This window comes from Astyanax mexicanus, chromosome 17 (genome assembly GCF_023375975.1).
Source record: "Astyanax mexicanus isolate ESR-SI-001 chromosome 17, AstMex3_surface, whole genome shotgun sequence".
In the NCBI taxonomy this organism is placed as follows: Eukaryota; Metazoa; Chordata; class Actinopteri; order Characiformes; family Acestrorhamphidae; genus Astyanax; species Astyanax mexicanus.
The window spans coordinates 12100345-12120629 of record NC_064424.1 but is presented as its reverse complement, the minus strand read 5'-3'; the positions used below and the strand labels follow the sequence as shown (position 1 = coordinate 12120629).

The window sequence follows — 20285 nt, the reverse complement described above, 5'->3', positions numbered from 1 at the left end:
TGTGATTTTGTTTTAGGTTGAGTTCTGAGCTCTAAAAGGAGGCTACTGCTATATTCAAAGACCACTATGCAACCAAATTGATCATTTCTTATGCAACTCTAATGCGAGTTATTTGTAGTTTTTTTTTTTTTTTTTTTTATGCAGGTGCAGTAGACAAAGCTTTTAAATTTGAAGTAATTTTAGCCAGAGAACTGCATAATGCAAGCCTCTCAGGAGGCCGTGTCATCTGCAGTTAAATTTCGATGAAATTACCTTTCCTGGTTTGAGCGCAGGAAGTCGGCGCGAGGCTGTTTAAAATGCACAACATGGCGAGGTCAAAAAAGGGACTTCTACCAGATGGCAGAGGGCTCTAATTTAGTATAATTTACTTTAACTACCGGTGATTTCTGTCTATTTAAAAGTCAATTAACATTTTACTGTCATTAAAACTTCCATCAGTCTAAATATGCTTGTCACACCCAATGACAAACCGGTGGGAGTGTCGGGGGGGAATGTACGATCCGCATAAGCCAAAGATCAGCCGCTCATCACGTGGCCCTTTTTTAACCCCCTGTCCTCGTGTTAAAAGCTTTAAGCAGGGTGTCAGCACACGTGCTGCATATTTCCAGTGATACAGAACACTTACACATCTTTCTCCTTTATATTAAAAACAATATCTGCCTTTTATCCATATAAAAAATATATATAATGCAGTTCATTGCTTCAATCAGCATGAAGGAATACCGCCTCATTCTGCAGTAAAGCACAGAACACCCTTGTTTCAGACGGGTTGGAGAAAACAACAGTGGTTTTAACTCTGGTAAATGTTGCCATCTGGTGGTTTGCAGCAGGATCTTTAAGGTATGGTCTTATGGTATAGAAACACAGCTCTGGAAAACATTGAGAAAACACTTCAGTTTCAGTTTGAATCAGTTTCTCTGATTTTGCTATTTATAAGTATATGTTTAAATAAAATGAACATTGTTGTTTTATTCTGTAAACTACCAACAACTTTTTTCCAAAATTAAAAAAATATATATATATTGTAATTTATAGCATTTATTTAGAGAGTTTATATTCATGTTTGTTTTAAGAGTTTAGAAATCAATATTAGATAGAGTTTTTATTCACAGTTTTCATGCACCTCGGCATGTTCTCCTCCACCAGTCTTACACACTGCTTTTGGATAGCTTCATGCTTTACACTACTGGTGAAAAAATTCAGGCAGTTCAGCTTGGTTTGATGGCTTGTGATCATCCATTTTTCTCTTGATTATATTCCAGAGGTTTTCAATTTGGTAAAATCAAAGAAACTCATCATTTTGAAGTGGTCTCTTATTATATTCCAGAGCTGTATACAAGGAAATAAAGTAAAAGTACAATTATGCACATCAAAAATCTCAAGATACAAATTATGGTTGCGTTCATCTTATTCTTTTTGAGTTATTTTCTTGAAATTATTTACCAATCTAAAAAATAAAATAAATGATAATTACTGGCATGAGGTTTGGTTATGCCAAAAGTCATGGGATAGCATTCTGTAAATTGACTGTGAAGTGCTACCTCCCGATCTCATGATGGTTTCCTTTTTTATATATTTATTATTTTTCTTTAACGATCCCTTCCTTATGTATTGGTTAAACTACATTGTAAATTAGGGGCCACCTTCAATGAACTCAGAGTTTAAATAAAGGCTGATTGTTTGATTCATCACTTTGGTTGCAAAGTGATGTGAATTACTGGAATTTAGGTAACCCCTGATAGTGCAGATGAATAGATGCAGATGAATGATAGGACATTCCATTTCCGAAGTTGTACCACGTGTGTACCAGGAATAATATGGGAGTGTTTAAAATAATAAAATTTGCAATAGTTTGGATACATCTGGTAATTAACTTGTCATCTAAAATACAGTATATACAGTAAAGTTCGTCATTGTTTGATAATATTATATTGTTGGATCTTCTTAGAATGCTTTAAATCATATATTAGAACATTTCTGTGAGTATTTGATTGCAGTCAGGTGAAGGCAGGTGCTGATGTTGAATGATTACAAATATGAATTGCTAAAATTATTACCTAAAATAAATTAAAGGAGCCAAGTGGTCCAGTGGTCTAAAGCACTGCCACTATGATTGGGAGTTTGCTGGTTCGAATCCTGGTCAGGCAGCTTGCCATCAGATGCCGGAGCCCCTTGATGGCCCCAGATGGCCTTGCTCTCTCTGGACAGACGGGTGGATAAATAACGCTCTTACCCCTCATCCCTCCTGGGGTAATGTTGATCAGCACAAGGCATCTGTGAGCTGATGTATCGGAACCGCTGCGCTTTCCTCTGAGTGCGCTGTGATGCTACTCGGCAATGCTGCATCAGCAGCAGTTGGAAAAGAGGCGGTGGCTGACTTCACACGTATCGGAGGAAGCATGTGCTAGTCTTCACCCTCCATGTGTTGTGGCATCACTAGTGATGGGATATATATATATACAGCTGACATTCCACATTTAGATATCAGCTAGATGGTTAGAAACCACTCTATCCAGTACTTTTGGGATGAATTGGGGAGTTTGGGATGATAAGAAGAGTTGGTGACCATCCAACATCCTGACCTCACTAGGGTCTCTCTTGTTCAGCACTTGCAGTCACTAAATGCAGTCAAATCATTAAAGCAATGCTACAAAAAAAATCCTAATGGAAGAAAATACCATTGTACTAATCTACAACTTCTAGCTTCTACAGCTTGTTGCCCTCAAGAACTTTCTGCTTTTTTTAGGTCTTGAAAAACTCCACAGCTTCTTCAGTAGTGTAGTTCGAATCACAGTCCCGCACTTCGAGGTGTCTTGCTGTTGCAGAGTGGTTAACATGCCTTTGTTCACCTTACAATTTATCCTGCTACCTGTCTTCAACAAAGATATGAACTATAAATGCTCACGCCACCAAGTTTTACAGATGAGAAGCGCTTTGAATAGTGAATTTTAGCAAGCAGTAGCCTGGCCTTTCTATTCCTGAGGCTTATCCATGTTCTGCATCTTCTCAGCTCAGGCTGCTTTGATACAGCTGATCTTGCAATCTAGGTAGCGTCCTTGATCTGCTTTTTCTTCATGTTCGAAAATACTCTTCAGACGTCCAGTGCAGGCTTTCACAGACTGGCAAGTCGAAAAAGAAGTTGTAATAGTGCTTCATGTAATTTTATATGAAGATTGTACTGGCCTTTACTCTCCCAACATGCATTATATGCATTATATACTGTAATATAGCACCCAATACCAGGGGTGGGCTTGAGAGGTATAAAGCCCCTAGCATTGGGATTACTGTGGAGCAGTGGAACTGTGTTCTCTGTGTTCTTCAGTGAGTTGGGGAGTTGGAGATGAGGCTGAGCTTACAAAGTGGGTAGTGTCTTTGATGTGCTTTTTGCATGTTCGTGTTTAATCTTCAGTCGTCCAGAGTTGGCTTCCAGTCGTCCAGAGTTGGCTTCCAGAGTCTGCTAAACTGAGGCAGATGATTCTGGTCTAATTGAAGATTTGGCACTGGTGCATGTGAAGCATGTCTCGTGTGGAAAGACATTTGTCCTCATCATCAGAAGCAAAAGCCATGGCCATGGCAGATTCCATCAAATCCCAATCCCATCCATGGCTGGGTGTCCAATAGAGCATAACTGTCCAGCTTTGCTGTTTGAATAAGTAGCATGGACCTTCCTTTGTCCTCATAACTGAACTGGACAAATCAGATTTGGGCCCAATCCCATTTCACTCCTTGGCCCTACCACTTACTCCTACCCCTTTTTTTTTAGTGTAACCCTGTTGATTGTTGATTGTATGTCTTCAGAAAGAGGGGGGGAATGGTGCAGAAATGAATCATTATTGTCCATTTCTTAATTTCTCTGTGATGAGGAGCTGAAATTAGGTTTGATTAGCTTTTATTTTATTTTTATTTTTGCGGTCTGCCTTAAAATGCTGTAGCCCCTGCTGTATGTTGCACCACTTAAGGTGGAACGGGAAAGTTAGTTAGCTAGCTAACTACTAATACAAACTACTAGTAATCTGTTTTATGTTTGTTATGAAGAATTTGGCCATAAAATATTGAAACTAAACATTAAACAATGGTAATATAGAGCCAATCATTACTTTTAAAAAGGAAAATATTTACATTTGTGGGGTTTTTTTAACCAGTGATTCTCATAGTACTTCGGTTTGAAGTGTGCATCTGAAAAATCTCAGTTTGAAGGGCTAACAAGCCCTAACACTTCCCCGAACCTACCTCTCCTGCCTAATAAGAATCGGGACACCCCACACATTGGGGTAGGGGTAAGGGGTAAGGGGTAGGGCCTTATTCTTCAACTTTGTTTATATCTCTTGTGACACTGCACTTCTGGCAGGTCAAAAAAGTTGCAATAGTGCTTCAAAAAAGAAGTTTGTACTAGGATGGTACTTGCATTCTCTCAACGCATGGTAGTAGTATATGACATGGGGATAGAGGGGTGCAATACCCCCAAAATTCTCCCAAAACTCTGGAATAATGGTGCTCCATCAAGTACTTTGGAATACATTGGGAAGGGTCTTGTTCAGCACTTGCTGAATGCAATCAAATCTTCACAGAAATGGTCCAAAAAAGAAAGTCTTCCTTCGACAGTATTGAAAGTAACCTCAGTAAAAACACTCTTTTAAACTCTTTTAATACCCTAGGAAAATTTGCCTTAATTGGCAAAGAAATTGACTCGAGGTATTAGGTAGTCATCTACATAAACAACAAAGCTGCTTTCACATCCTCATCAGACCGTCTCACTCGCCTTTGGGTCATTTTTTTAAAGATAGAAAATATTTTTTTAATTCACTCTAAGGTTGTTTTCACACCAGTAGTTCATTTCTTTGGGCTGAAAAAGTTAGAAAATTAATTCACTTAAGAGTGTTTTCCCCTTTGGTTGTTTTGGTTTCACACAAGAAAAAACGCAAGCGCAACAAAATCCGTCACAACAAACCATACAAGCTTGTTCATTGGTCAGATCTGTCTGGGGTAGAGAAAGATAATAAACACAGGAAAAAGATCCTCTGTTCTGGACTAGCATGTAAATCTCTGCAATTCAGCAAGAAGCAACAGAAGAGATGGCATGTATTATTAGCTGTAGTTATTATTTGGGTAATAAATCAGGTTAAACTGCACCTAAACAGCCATTTAGCTCCAACATGATTTTTAGAGTTGATACTTGGGTCTCTAGAGTTCGTTTGGGACCTGACCTCAAATATACAGCTGTGGCATAAAGTTAAAAAAACAGGGCTATTCCACCAAATATTGATTTCTGAACTTGTTTTCTTTGCATTATTTGAGGTCTGAAAGCTCTGCATCTTTTTTTTTTTTTTTGTTATTTCAGACATTTCTCATTCTCTGCAAATAAATGCTCTAAATGACAATATTTTTATTTGGAATTTTTGGAGAAATGTTGTCTGTAGTTAATAAAATAAAGAACAATGTACATTTTACTCAAACATAAACATATAAATAGCAAAATCAGAGAAACTGATTCAGAAACTGAAGTGGTTAAGTCTCTTAATTTTTTTCCAGAGCTGTATATAACCAATCATAGGTTATTTTAGTTTCTTTACATTTTGGAAGATTTTAAATGTTTTAAATTGACTCACTACTAAAATTCAAGCACACATTCTTGTTTTCTGTCTATGCTTTCTCGCACCATCTCACACTATTACATACTCTCTCTCTCTCTCTCTCTTTCTGCTTTGCTCTCCCACCCCGTCTCCTCGCAAAGTTATAGTCTGCAGCTGTATTCAGAGTAGCAGATTTGGGTCAGACTCAAGTTCTACATTTTTCAGTGCCAGTTTTTTTCAGGCTTATTCAGATTTAGAGTGTGTTTATGCTTACTAGCTTTGATTTTATTAAAACCATGAGCCCTGGAGCAATTAGTCTGTCAGTGCTGTTTATAAGAGTAAGTGGGAGCTGCCTGAATAGGTGAATCTCTGTGAAGTCTGTTTCTAAACACATTCTAGTGCGGTTCATTAAAAACACACACACTTCCTGGCCAAAAAAAAAAAAAGTCTCCTCTGGGATTTAACTAAGTAAATGATGTGAGGTCGATGCTGCAGTTGGTCTGCAGGTTTAGGTTCAGCAACAGTATGTGCTGAAAGAATGAGGTCAGCTGAATATACCTGAATATACTGAATATAGACCAGGTTATTCCATCAATAGATTTTTTCTTTCCTGGTGGCACGTCCATATTCCAAGATGACATTGCCAAGAAAGTAAAGTTTAGTTTGATAAAGCTAATATACTAAACTGTGACTTTAAAACGAGCGCTGGATATTAATCTACACAGATTTCTCCCCTTAAAAATAGTTTATTTGGTTGAGTAAAGCGCTTCCATTTATTTACAGTAACCTTAGATTCCTGAATTTCTCCAGCAGTAAGGCTGGAGCATTAGCATTAGCAACTAGCAGTTATCTGTTAGCCAGTGTTTTTCAGTAAGCCAGGGTGATATTAACTAGCGGTTCATCCCACGTTGCTTGTTTTAACACGATAAACACTACAGCAGACTACAGTCCAATATGCCCACCTAATGCTAATGCTACTCTAGCAGTGCCAGCCGGAGTTAGCAGCAGGCTACAAGCCGATAATACTCACCTCTGAATTGAATGTCAAAAGAACTAGCGCTTAGCACAGTTAGCAGCTAATGCTAATTCTACTCCAGTCTCGAGTCTCAGTGCTGAAGAACTAAACTGAAACTGGAAAACTGGAAAAATAAAATAAGAGACCACTTAAAATGATGAGTTTCTTTGATTTAATTGAACACCTCTGGAATATAATCAAGAGGAAGATGGATGAACACAAGCTGTCATCAAACCAATCTGAACTGCTTGAATTTTTGAACCAGGAGTGTAATAAAGTTATCCAAAAGCAGTGTGTAATACTGGTGGAGGAGAACATGCCAAGATGCATGAAACCTGTGATTAAAAACCAGGGTTATTCCAACAAATATTGATTTCTGAGCTCTTAATGAATAGTCTTTATGAACATGAACTTTTTTTGTTTTCTTTCAGTCCAATATGCTCATCTAATGCTAAGGCTACTCTAGCAGTGCTAGCCGGAGTTAGCAGCAGGCTACAAGCCGATAATACTCACCTCTGAATTGAATGGCGAAAGAACTAGCGATTAGCGCAGTTAGCGGCTAATGCTAATACTGCTCCAGATTCGAGTCTCAGTGCTGAAGAACTAAACTGAAACTCCTGTTTCCTGTTTTAACACTGTACTTCAGTGGAGTGGCTTCTTTTTAATGCTCCTTAATACCTGACTGGTAGAATTTAGACATATGGTGCACTGGATTATAAGGCACACTGTTGATTTTGGGGAAAATTAAAGGATTTTAAGTGCGTCTTATAGTGCGAAAAATACGGTAATTCCAATTAAATCAATTTAATTCAAATTTGTTCTTTAGTGCAATCACTACACTAATCAATACTAACTAACCGGACCAAATTAATACAATGTAACAATCACATTAAGCTTGGCTCTGATTCAAACACCCTCATGTAAATATGCTGTAAAAGTCCATGGTTATATTTGAAGCGTATTTTCTGCAGTTCTCTCACTGTATATTTACTCCAGGCAGTAATCTATGCGCCCGAGCTCTGCTTCTCCCAGTGAGAGATATTACCCACCCTCTTCTGCCTACAAACTGCTGGATGTTTGCCCGCTACGACTGCTGTGCTGCAAATTAAGTCCCACATGCTAGCTTTTGTGTGGATCATGCAGGACCCGCGGACACGCCCACCTCGTGCAGAGTTCTACTTTCAGCCTTGTGTCATACATGAGTTCAATTTAAAATACAGTACGTCAATATGAAGGCAAAGAAAACCAGGAGAAAAATAAACTGTAGCAATGGATCATTATCTTGCTGGGTCCAGACCTAGGGAACTTCAGTGGAACTGTAGGTATGTACGTATGTAGGTATGTATGTATGTATGAATGCATGTATGTATGTACTGCAAGTATGAACATACACTTAGCTTATTAAGTGTAGGAGGGTCAGGTGCAGACCTCTGCCATGATCTGATCAGGGACCAGTAAAAATGTGTTTGATTTAGAGAAATCAACCATTGGAACTACTATCATTACTATCCTTAACCTCATGGATGACGAAAGAGTAGAGTTCAGTTAAATGTCATAATGATAAAAAAAAAATGTACTTCCAATTATAACCTGAACAGATGTACTTATTGACCATGTATTTTCTTCAGATATTTCTTCATGTATATCTTTTAGATGTAAATATGACAGTGTGTGTTTCTTATATTATGACAGTTTTTACATATACAGCTCTGGAAAAAAATAAATGGACACTTTAGTTTCTAAATGGAAAGTAAAATGGACAACATTTCTCGCAAAATATTGTAATTTAGAGCATTTATTTGCAGAAAATCTGAAATGGCTGAAATGAAAAAAAAGATGTAGAGCTTTCAGACCTCAAATAAAGCAAAGAAAACAGGTTCATATTCATATTTTTTTTTTATTTTGTTCTCCTCCACCAGTCTTACACACTGCTTTTGGGTAACTTTATGCCAGTCCAGCTTGGTTTAATGACTTGTGATCATCAATCTTCCTCTTGCTTACATTCCAGAGGTTTTCAATTTGGTAAAATAAAAAATAAAAACTTGTCTTTTTTAAGTGCTCTCTTATTTTTATATATTCTGATATATTGAATCTTAAGCCCTGTATCATGATCTGTATTGTATAGGTATTCTTGCCAATACACAGTCCTAGTATGTTAACCTTCTATGACATGGTGGACTTTTTTGATTACTGTGTGGGCCTTTCAATGTGTTTATTATTATTATTCTGTCTATTGTTTTTTATTGTTTTTTGTATTTTCTTACTAAAACTATTTTTTTCTTCTTCAGGGCAACACTACAGGGCAGTTCATAACAAGACAATCATGGCAAGCAGTGGTTCTTATTTTTTGACTTTTTGAATATATTAAGATGGACCCTTCGCTCTCGAAAAGTATGAAAATCATGCTATAGAGGGTTAAAATAGAAACAAACTGGTAGGATTTTCAGTTTTAGTCATTTTTGTCCGATATTAAGGTTCAGCACATGTACATAGTATGATTACATACAATTTCATACTGCAGTATACCCAACAACCATACAACCCACCCACACCCACACACACACACACACACACACACACACAAATAAAACTTGCTCTACTTACCTTTTAACAGCTACACAAGTACAAGTACACAATCATGCCTTCTTTTCTAACATACAATTATTATACACACACACACACACACACACACAGTAGCTTTATTTTAACACACGCCTAAAGCAGAACTCTAGAGTCAGATTCAGCCTCTGTAGTACAGCTCTCCTCCGCACTGAGCTCAGACTCAGGGGATCTTATACCAACTCAGTGCTGGAGAAAGCTGCGAGGAACTCACAGAGAGGCGGCTATAAAAAGAAGCGTTAAATGGGCGGTTATGCTTAATTTGAAACACTGCAGCAATTTGGGGTGTTTTGCGGAACAAAAGCGATAGAGTTTGAGAGTCAGAGGAGAGGGAGAGAGAGGAGGGAGGTAAAGGGGTGCGGAGAGGGAGAACACAGTCTCATGGGAATCAAGGTTACCAGTGAAGAAAGTGACAGAGCGAAAAGAGAGAAAGCAGAGAGAAAGAGAGACGATTAAAGGGGCAGAAGGTAAGAAGGGAGTGACCTGAAACAGAATGGCTTTGGATTCAATAGCACAGACAGTATTTTAGGAAGGAACATTTTGTGTATGAATAAAGGAAGCACTTACTAAGATTACAGTCTATCCCGATACAATCTGGTGGAGAGAGAGAGTGAGATGGTGAGATTAAAAAAAAAAGAAAAAAGAAATTAAAAGTTTTTTTTTTTTTTTTTAAATAAAGCACATCCTTCAAGGTATAATCTGCAGACAATCAAACAGCATCGCATGAAGCACACCATCCGGGGACAAGCTGAGAGTCAAACCTGCCCCTTTCACACACTTCCCCATCCACACACACACAAGAGCTCAGAAAGGCCAGTTCATCCTCCTTTTATTAAAATAAAAAATGGGTCTAATGTATCAAGATTCTCACTGAATGCATAAAGATAATTCTAAATAAACCAACTGTATTGATATTATTCTTATTTTTATTCTTCTTATTCTTCTTCTTCTTCTTCTTCTTCTTCTTCTTCTTCTTCTTATTATTATTATTATTATTATTCTTATTATTATTATTATTATTATTATTATTTGTGTTTCTGCAGAGCTTAAAGGGACATTCCATCTAACAAAACTATATATATATTTATTTAATATGTTATCCCTCATGCCGTTTTGTATTCTGTGGCACAACACTGCAAGATACGATTCACAATTCAATTATTTTCATGCTTCACTTCATCAGTGTTCTCGTACAACCTGTAGGGAACCCCTGCAGTGCTCAGCCAATCCTCACTGCTGCACAGTAAGAAAAACAGGTTCTGTATAATATTTTTATTATTTTGACTGCTATCAGCAGTGGAAGCATATTCAGGGCTGAACAGAACTAATGTGTATTTTTTAACCCAATGCTTAAAACTCTATGTTCATAACATATAAAGTCTTTAATTCTAATGCTAAAAACTGTTATTTTATAATTATTTAGATTATCACTTGAGGTATTTATCTGGATGGACATTTTTATCCCATTTTCTGTCCAATTTAAAAGGTCAATTACCCAACCCACACATTGGGACTTCACCTATCACTAGTGATGCCCCTACACACCAGGAGGGTGAAGACTAGCACATGCCTCCTCTGATACATGTGAAGTCAGCCACCGCCTCTTTAAGAACTTCTGCTGAAGTACCATCAAGTATCGAGCGCACTCAGAGGAATGTTCAGCGACTCGGTTCCTATACATCAGCTCACAGATGCCTTGTGCTAATCGACATCACCTTTTGTAGTGATGTAGGGAGAGAGAGCAAGGCCAATTGTGCTCTGTCAGGGATCCGGTAGCTGACGGCAAGCTGTATGACCGGGACTCAAATCAGCAATCTCCTGATCATAGTGGCAGCGCTTAGCCCGCTGGACCACTCAGAGCCCTTGTTCGATAGTATATTGTGTTATTCTCAATTAAATAAACAAACAGCATTTTATGTTAATCACTATGCAGGTTTACCATATATTTTCTGACTATAAGGCACACTTAAAATACTTAAATTTTCCTTAAAATCGTCAGTGTGCCTTATAATCTGGTGCGACTTGTATTAGCATTAGCATTAGCTGCTAACCGCAGTGCTAGCTCTTTCACCATTCAGAGGGTGAGTATATTGGATTGTAATTTGTATGTTTATTGTGTTAAAACAAGCTACGTGGGTAAACCACTAGCTTATAGCGCCCTGCATAGCACTGCAGTTAGCACTAATGCTAATACTGCTGCACCCAGTTTAAGTGCACCATCCAAATAAAGTGTTACTTTATTCTACAATTCTACAGGGTTCTAATGTAACTTGAAACTTTATAAGGGTAAAAACCTGATTCTGGTCCCTTTCCCATACATTTAGTCAAGTATGTAAAGTGAAACTTCTCTAGGATTCTGAGTTAAATAAATTCTATTCAAACTCAGATTCATGTAACTATGAGGCACTTAATCGATTAACAAAGAACTAAAAAGTCTATAATCAATGTCTCAGACCCATATTTCTAATCTAATACTAACAAATATGAAAATAATCGTACATAAACAGTTTCTTTTAGAATAGCTTGACACATCCAGACCCTTATAATCTGCAGAACGTACACAAAGAGGAAATCACACTGCCCTTTCTGAGTCTTGTGGAGTGGATGGAGTCAATAAAGGGGAAGGAAAGGGCAGTCTGCACCAACAGCCGAGCGCAACAGCAGTGAATTAACTAAGCAATCTCCCTCTCGTTCTCAGACGCACTGAGATACACTGAGGAATATTGGGCGGCTTTCTTGCAGCAGGAAATTCAATGGAAACAATTTACTCTATTGTGTTTAGTAGCCTGAGAAACAGAGCCGCGGTTCTGCTCATTCATAAAGCGCACTCTCTTTAAACAGGCTGCTGAAAACACCTGAGGGCAGGAAGTGAGCTAATGCCGGCAAGTGGAAAAGAAAAAAAAAAACTAAAGAGAACGGAATTAAAATAAGTAAGAATTGAATTGAACTCATTAGACAGAGCTAGGGGCCGTCACACACCCCACAGAAATAGAATGGGAGCAAATAGGCTCTGAAGTGGCTTTCTGTTGCTTTGTTATTTGGTCATTTTGGGAAGTAATAAATAATAATGGTGTTGATTTATCTAAATAGTGAAAGCACTTCTGGCTGTTGGTGAGCTCTCCAGTTGTCAACCGCTACAGAAGAGTGAGCACAGACAGCCAGGGACCAGCATCACTGAGCAGCTGCACTGACCACATTCTCATGCCACCATGTTACTATATTACAATATAAATTATTGACTGAATGATTCTGTCTCTGAATTAGATCCTTTTATAAATATGCCTTATGATTATTCTGTACTGTAAGTTATTAGAAATACCATGTACATGATTATCTGCAGCCTCTACTGATTAGCAGAAATGCAGTGAACATGATTGCATGCTTCCCCCATTATTTGGAAGGCAGGAAAATTAAAGAAGTGTGAAAAATATTACACTCAGCTTCCAAGTTTTCCTTCAGCACTAATGCAATATTCTTTTTTTCCTCCCAAACAATCTTTCTAATCACCACGTTGGCGGGCAGACAAGAGTGGCAAGTCTATAAGAAATGAAGAATAAAGCCACTAATTGGGGCACCTCAATTTTTGCAGCCGCGGGCTGACGAATGTACGCCGCTTACATTTCAATCCCCATCGCACTTCTAAAATACGTGCGTCTACTCGAACCGCGTCCAATGTTCTAAGATGTTTTCATGCTTTCCATTTCCGTGCTATTAGAGGCATATGCAATCTATTCTATTCCAGTTTCTCAAAAGCGTAATAAGAGCTTAACTGGGATACGCCACTGAGAATAAGATGTCTATTAAAGCGACATTCGGAAGCAGAATTCTATTTACGTAAGACTGGAATGTGCATGAAAATGTGGTCATTCTCCCTGTGCTTTTACAGCAGAGCGGATGCGAAGGCTCTGCTGAACTACAGCCCCGTACACTCCGCAGCGTATACACAGCCGCAGACTGCGGGCCGAGCACCAGCCACAGCTCTGGGGACAATGAGGAGCTTAGAATAACACCACTGGATTTTACAGTTCAAAGTCTTATTATCCAGTACTCTAAATCCTAAAGTGAGCTGCTGGTCTCTCTGGCTGTCTGCTCCAGAGCTGCAGACATGATAGCCATTGAAGGCTGCAAAGATGGAGAGAAGAGAGGAGAGGAGAGGAGAGGAGAGAAGAGAATATATAGAGAAGAGACTATATAGAGAAGAGAAGAGAAGAGACTATATAGAGAAGAGAAGAGAATTTATAGAGAAGAGACTATATAGAGAAGAGAAAAGAGGAGAAGAAAAGAGAAGAGAAGAGAAAAGAAAAGAGGAAAAGAAAAGGGAAGAGAAGAGAAGTGAAGAGAAAAGAAAAGAGGAGGAGAGAAAATAAGAAAAGAGAAGAGAACAGTACAGAAGAAAAGAAGAGCTGATGATGTGTGCAGAGTAGGTTCTAAAAGTAAAATTCAGAGAAAAGCAGAAAAGAGAAGAGAAATGAAGAGAAAAGAGGAGAAGAAAAGAGCAGACAAGACAAGACAAGAGAAAAGAAAAGAGGAGAAGAGAAGAGAAGAAAAGAACAAGAGAAGAGAATAACAAGAGAAGAGAGGAGAAGAGAAGAACAAGAGAAGAGAAGAAAAGAGAAGAGAAAAGAAGAGAGGAGAAGAAAAGAACAAGAGAAGAGAAGAGAAGAGAAGAGAAGAGAAGAGAAGAGAAGAGAAGAGAAGAGAAGAGATGTTTAGAGGATGGAATGAATTCTGGAAGCCCAGAGGAGCCCGTTTCCCGTTGGTCACCATTCATTAGTGAACAGTGACCTCTACTGACTCGTGTCTCAGCACTGTCACTGCCCAGGACAGCAGCGCTCAGAGATCACACAGAGCCCAGCAGTAGGTCAAAGGTTACCTAGGTTGACGGTAAGTTTAACTCTTCCCCCGTCTAGCTCCAGGCGCAGGGTGTCAGCTGACTCTGAGGAGGTGGTGGCCATGAGCAGGCCATAGGCCCTCTGGGACATGAAGCGCAGCGAGACGTCCTCCGCCTCCGTGTGCTGGGCACGGGGCATGAGCACCTTCAGGAACATGCTGCCGTCATAGCTCAGCACCGTCGACTCTGAGAGAGGAAAGAGGAGGAGGAGCAGAAGAGAGAGAAGTTTAGATTCAATTTATTTATTATATCTATCTATAGACCAGCTGGAAGCTTTCAAAAATGTTACAAAAAGTTCTATTCAATAAGTTCTATTAGTTTTGTTCCATTTTAGAGTAAAAAAAAAAAAAAAGCAAAGAAGCACCAAGGACAAGTTTGTCTACCCCCAAACAGACCTGTGCTAAAGGATAACTTCAGTGTGAAATGGACATTTGTCAAGTAGTCCACCTCCATTTACCTTCAGCACTCCAAAGTACAGCACTTTTAGCCGATGCTCTCAAAAGTTACAATGCTAGTGATAGGGGCATACAGTTGTCCATGCAAGGAAATTACTATTAACAATTACACCATCAACAAACTCAAAGTTGTTCCAAATTTCATTGGTAGAATTCTGAGGGTCCTGACATTTTAAAACAAGACACTAATACATTTTAAAGTGCACAGATAGTTTATTAAAAACACTTTTTATACACACAATAGCTGCGGTCCAATCTGAAGGGAGCTGCCCAACTAGGCAGCATTTGCAGGCAGCATAGGCGTGCTCCCGAGAAAAGGACTGTCCCATTCGGAAGGTAGCATGTGCTGCCTACCTGGGCAGCTGCCTTATTTTACCCCAATTCTGAAGGCAGCGTGAGATGTATCCTTCACGGCGAAGGCAATCCCATGATGCATTTCACCAGCTCAGAGTTCCAGCGCTCAGATTTAAAAACATGGCGGACGGAGCCGGCCTGCCACGGAGTTTCTGTACAAATGTAAGTAATTGCCTGATGTATTTCCACTCACCGCTGCGTGGGTTTATCAAACTAGCATATTTTAGACTGTTTTAAGTTGTTTTCCATCGTTGTTTTCGCCTGTACTTCATTTAATGTAAGACCTGACCGGCGGAAGCTACCGTTAGCTTATCGCGCTAATTTACCGGGTAAGCTAACACGCATCTAGCCGACTTACAGAGTACCAAACGCGGCTGCAGCGCTGAGGAAACCCCCGCTAGGAAACAAAGATACCCTGGCCGTCCAGTATAAAAAGTTTTAACTGTTATAAGTCACTGTTACGTATAACTAAGTGATTTACTGTGTAAATAGTGTAAACGTGTAGAATAACCTGTAATTTAGTGATTTAATGTGTAAATAGTTTAATTGTTAGAGGGAATAACTAGATTTACCTGTAACTGAGTGATTAATTGTGTAAATAGTGGAATTATGAGCGTGTTCTCCATAAACCACTGTTACTAATTCAGATTTATTTTTTCCACAGGGATGAACGTGGGCCGGGGAAGGTGAACGCTGGTCAGACCGGCTGGAGGCAGCGTTAGCTCCCTTTATGAATATATATTTTTTTCTTTGAATGTAATAAAGTTTTCTCTCTTAACATTCTTATTTTTGCTCGCTGTGTTTTTATTGTCACTATGCTTATTGTAGTATCACATCTCAACTAGTGGGTATGGGTAAATAAATAAATAAAAAGTTTATGAATCATGTGTTTTATGCAACTAAAAGGTAAAGATAAATTAGCTGACTGTGTATGAATGTACTATTGTGTGAAACGTAGCTTAGTTTGATAATTTAGCTCTGATGGCTCATACAAAATATTTATATTAAATATTTATATTCATTACTCATGCATTTCTATGAAGCATCTAATCAAAAATAAATTAAATACATAAATAAAACTGACCATACTCTGAGAATTAAGTGAGGAAAAGTGTAGAATTAAAGTAAATCATGAATATTTAAATATATGTAATATTTGGATGAGTAAAAGAGAAATAGCTGCCGCTGCATTTTGCCACTGATTTATCCCGAGGTAAGTGATCATTAACTTTAGTTATTTATAAACAGCTCACGGGCACAGCGCGCTAGACGTGATGACGTATGCTGACTCCAGAGCGTGTCCCGAACGCGCTGCCTTATAAGATCCCTTATGGGTGAAAATGCTGCCGAACGAGGGAGCTGCCTTTGAAGGCAATGACTACCTAGGCAGCTCCCTTCAGATTGGACCGCAGCTAATATCTTCAGGTAGTTCTCTTGGTGCCGGAATCTTGAATTTAACTCATGATAAATCAACTGAGAAGCACCAACTAATAGCCAGGATAGGAGAACAGATTGCAAAATTAATTCTGTGAAACCGCATAAATGAACTAAATTGTTGCATGGGCAACACTATGCCCCTATCTCTAGCATTTTAAGCCTGTAGGAAGCTAAAGGGAAGCTAAAAGTTCTGTATTTCAAAATCTTGTGGTTGAGTAAAGGTGGACTATTCAACCAATACACCGGATTTCTCCTTTAAAGGGCACTAAAACCTAATGATTTTAGCAGATTCCACCCTCAGCTCAAACTTGAAAAAGGCTAAGGTGATGTATGGGTTTAGAGGTGGGGCAGGTGGGAGAGCTGATTGGCTGAGCTGCAATTATACAAGTACATGGGCTCATCATACTCACCTATAGCACAGTTAAACCTGAGAGGGCACTGCAGAGGCAGAAATTACCACAATAAAAGCATTTTTTGCTAAGGTTAGGAAATGTTTATAAAAAAAATTAAGCAGGACTACTATGTTTCATTAAGTCAAAGGAACACATTTCAGTTATTAATGAAAAACAATATATAAACATACAAAGATGACATTTCTGATGATATATTGTATAAATAAATTGTCCAAAATCAAAAACAGATAATTTAGACCTTAAATCTGCTTAATTTACATTACTGGGAGAGTTCAGATGATAAAAACAGCAAATGCTCCTCTTTTTTACTAAAATGTAATAAAATGCATGTCCACTCCACATAGCAATTTACATAACCATAGGAACGATTTTAGGTAGCCATTTGCCCAGATCCTAAAATAACTAAGAAATGCTTTCATTTAGCGGTGGTTAAGGGATATTAAGAAATCCTTCTGGGAGAACCACCCAATATTAATAGAAAGGCTTGTTTAACAATAAGCTTCTTTGCCTGCAAACATCCTTCAGGAAGATTTCAATCCAACTTCACAAGAGTTACACAGTGCAGTACAGAGTGCTGAGTTCAGAATTAAGCAAATACAGAGACACTTTTTTTCCTATAGCAGGTCATTGGAGCATCACCATAATTCTGAAGCTGTTATTTTAAGATTACCACATTTTATGTGGTAGAAGTAAGAAGTAGTAAGAAACAGGGGTGTCGCCAGCAGGTAAACAAAACTGTAATTCTTAAAAAAAAAAAAAAAAAAAAAAATGCTGGATGTTATTCTACACAGATTTCTCTCCTAAAACTCCTATTTATTTGGGTGAGAAAAGTGCTTCTGTTTACTTCCAGATTTCCAATAATGCTGGGCGCAGCAGTATTAGCATTAGCATTAGCGGCTAACCGCAGCGCTAGCGGAACATAAACACTGTCTAACAGCACTACACTGAGGAACCTTGAGTGTTCTGATAAAGAAGCCAGGGTGATATTAGCTAGCGCTTTGTCCCATGTAGCTTGTTTCAACATGGTTAATGCATAGGCTACAGTCAAATACAGATATACTCACCTCTGAAGGGTGAAAAAGCTAGTGCTTAGCGCAGCAGTTAGCGGCTAATGCTAATACTGCTCCAGCTGCTTCAGCTCTCGGAGCTGGAGAACTAAACTGAATCTCCTGGATAAAGACTCTACTTTAGTGGGGCGATTTTACTGCTTCTTACAACCTGACTGGTAAAATTTATGCATAAGATGCACCAGATTATAGGGTGCACTGTTACGACTCGATTTTTTGGAAAATTAAAGGATTTTAAATGCGCCGTGTAGTGCAACAAATATGGTAACATTCTACATAGTGTTTTTTTACAGAAGTAGAATGAACACAACTGAGAGACAAAACCTTTAAACCTACATAAAATTAGCATCACCACAAATAAATATACATATATACCAATACACTCACAATTGCATTTTTAATACAGTAGTCTATGTTCATACACAGAGCTGCCGCTTTTACAGCAGCACCAGTAAATGAGCTACAGCAGCCAATAAGGATTTAAGAAGTAACTACATGAAGCTGTTTGAAAGGATATAATTATTAGAAAGGGAGAATGTTCTGGGGAATTAAAATGCTTGTCAATAATTCTTTCAAACAAGAACTGGGTTACTTGGCTCCTTTTCATCAAATCACATTCTTATGCACAATCACATAATCCCACAGTGTAACAGCATCCGAGCTAGCCCCTCGTTTGCAGATATCTCGCTTATATTTCTTCTGAACTAGATATAATCCTATTGTGGTCATTGTGAATAGCAGTTATCTTGTCTCACATCTTAATAGTGGACACTGGAGTGATGAGTCAAAGACTCACAGCTCTCACTCTCAGCTCCCTGCTAGAGACACCAGAGGGCAGAAGTGAGTTAGAAATGCCTCAGCATTAAAAACGTAAATAAATAAATAAGTAAAAAAACGAACAAAGCGATCTGTGAATTTGAGTCACTGTGAATAGGATTCCATTACCGTGAGCCAGTGTGATTCACCAACACGCCACAAACAGCAGAGCAGCGTGGCATTACTCATTTCTGCTCGGATCACAGACAGCGGGGCTTTATGATGCCCCAAATCTCCCCCCGTCTCCGACAGCGGTCCGCACGCTCATCTTACCTTAAGCACAAGCGCAGCAGCATCACCGCAGCCTGGGCTTTCATTACATATTGATATTGCCTTTAATAGCCTTCAATATATTAGTTTTATCCGACACAGCCTGTCACTTCTGAGAGTTAGACTCCAGGCGTTTCAAGATATCATCTATTAACATAGCATTTTTACATTTTTACAAGCCTATAATATGCTTATGTTTAGTATAGGTCTACATCACTGATGATTTTATCAGATAAATAAAAAAAAAAAAAATTATACTGCCTAGAGGCATGTTGCTTTTGCTTCGACAAGGTTTCTACTCTAATTCTAATGCTTTTTTTATGTTTATTTCCACAATTTGTCCATATGTATTGAATAAGCATAAATCAGTGCTGTCCAATGAAAAAACAAATATCTCCATTTTTGGCAATTTTTAGTTTACTACATAATTTGAACAGACAAACTGTCCCTTATATTACGCCCAAATATTTTGATGAACGGACCAATAAAACTACTTCAAAATGACCTAAAATGAACTCTTTTTACTTTAAAGGTTTAGAAGGTTTTTTTTCTCTCTCCTGTAAACTTGCTGTTTTGGGGATACTTAATAATTAATGGTAAATTAACACTAAAGTCATCCAAACATTGAAAAAATGTTAAATTCTTTAAAATAAGCTCCTCTTGCGTAGATGACAGCTTTGAACAGTTTGGCTGGATTTTTTTTTTTTCAATCAGTTTTATGAGGTAGAGTCACCTGGAATGATCAGCTTTCAGTTAACAGCTGTGCTGAACTCATCAAGAGTTAATTACTTTATATGTGTTTGAGAGCATCAACTAAAGTAAAGTTTGTGAAGAGGTAGAGTTACAGGTATACAGTGAATAGACCTATTTGAGTAATGTTCTAATTTATAGTACGGCAGAAACTACTCAACTAAGAACTTTAAGAAATGAAACTCAGTCAATCTGAACATTCCATGAACTGCAAGAGCTTTAAAAGTATACTCAAAAAGTAAAGTCGCAAAGAACATTGAAAAATGATATGTTGAAACTGGAACTCATCAGGAACACCCCAGGAAAGAAAGAGCAAGAGTTGCCTCTTTTGAACAGGATAACAGCACCACAGATAAGAGCATCTAAATGGTTTGTTTAAGACTTTATATTGTACTACATGATTCCTTATGTGTTCCTTCATAGTCTGGATCACTTCAGTATTTACTGGTACTGTATTACATAATTGCGAAAGCTCGTTTTCCAATATTGTGATGAAAACGTTTAAAAACACTGTATTGGTTTTATGAACTTACTTGTTCAAGTTTAAAGTTTAAAAACGTTTATTGCCATCTGCACAGTATGAAAACAAGTTTCCCTGTACAATTATTATTATTTTTTTGCTTCTCGT

At 38.2% G+C, this 20285-nt stretch overlaps 1 protein-coding gene and 1 long non-coding RNA gene across 8 annotated transcripts in view; one reads left to right on the top strand and one right to left on the bottom strand.

Moving 5' to 3' along the window:
* nrxn2a (neurexin 2a) overlaps nt 1-20285 on the bottom strand; it is a 696697-nt gene that overhangs the window by 357591 nt on the left and 318821 nt on the right. For 6 of the 7 annotated variants that reach the window (XM_049466698.1, XM_049466699.1, XM_049466697.1 and 3 more), the window contains 2 exons: nt 14078-14281; nt 9772-9798 (listed from right to left, as the gene is read on the bottom strand). In XM_049466698.1, the coding sequence (XP_049322655.1) occupies nt 9772-9798; nt 14078-14281 (231 nt within the window). The remainder of the gene's footprint in view (nt 1-9771; nt 9799-14077; nt 14282-20285) is intronic. The other variant, XM_049466695.1, reaches the window with a different exon arrangement.
* On the top strand, nt 14789-15686 carry LOC125782485 (uncharacterized). The gene is made up of 2 exons (XR_007425167.1): nt 14789-15066; nt 15569-15686. It is a non-coding gene; the product is annotated as an uncharacterized LOC125782485 (long non-coding RNA).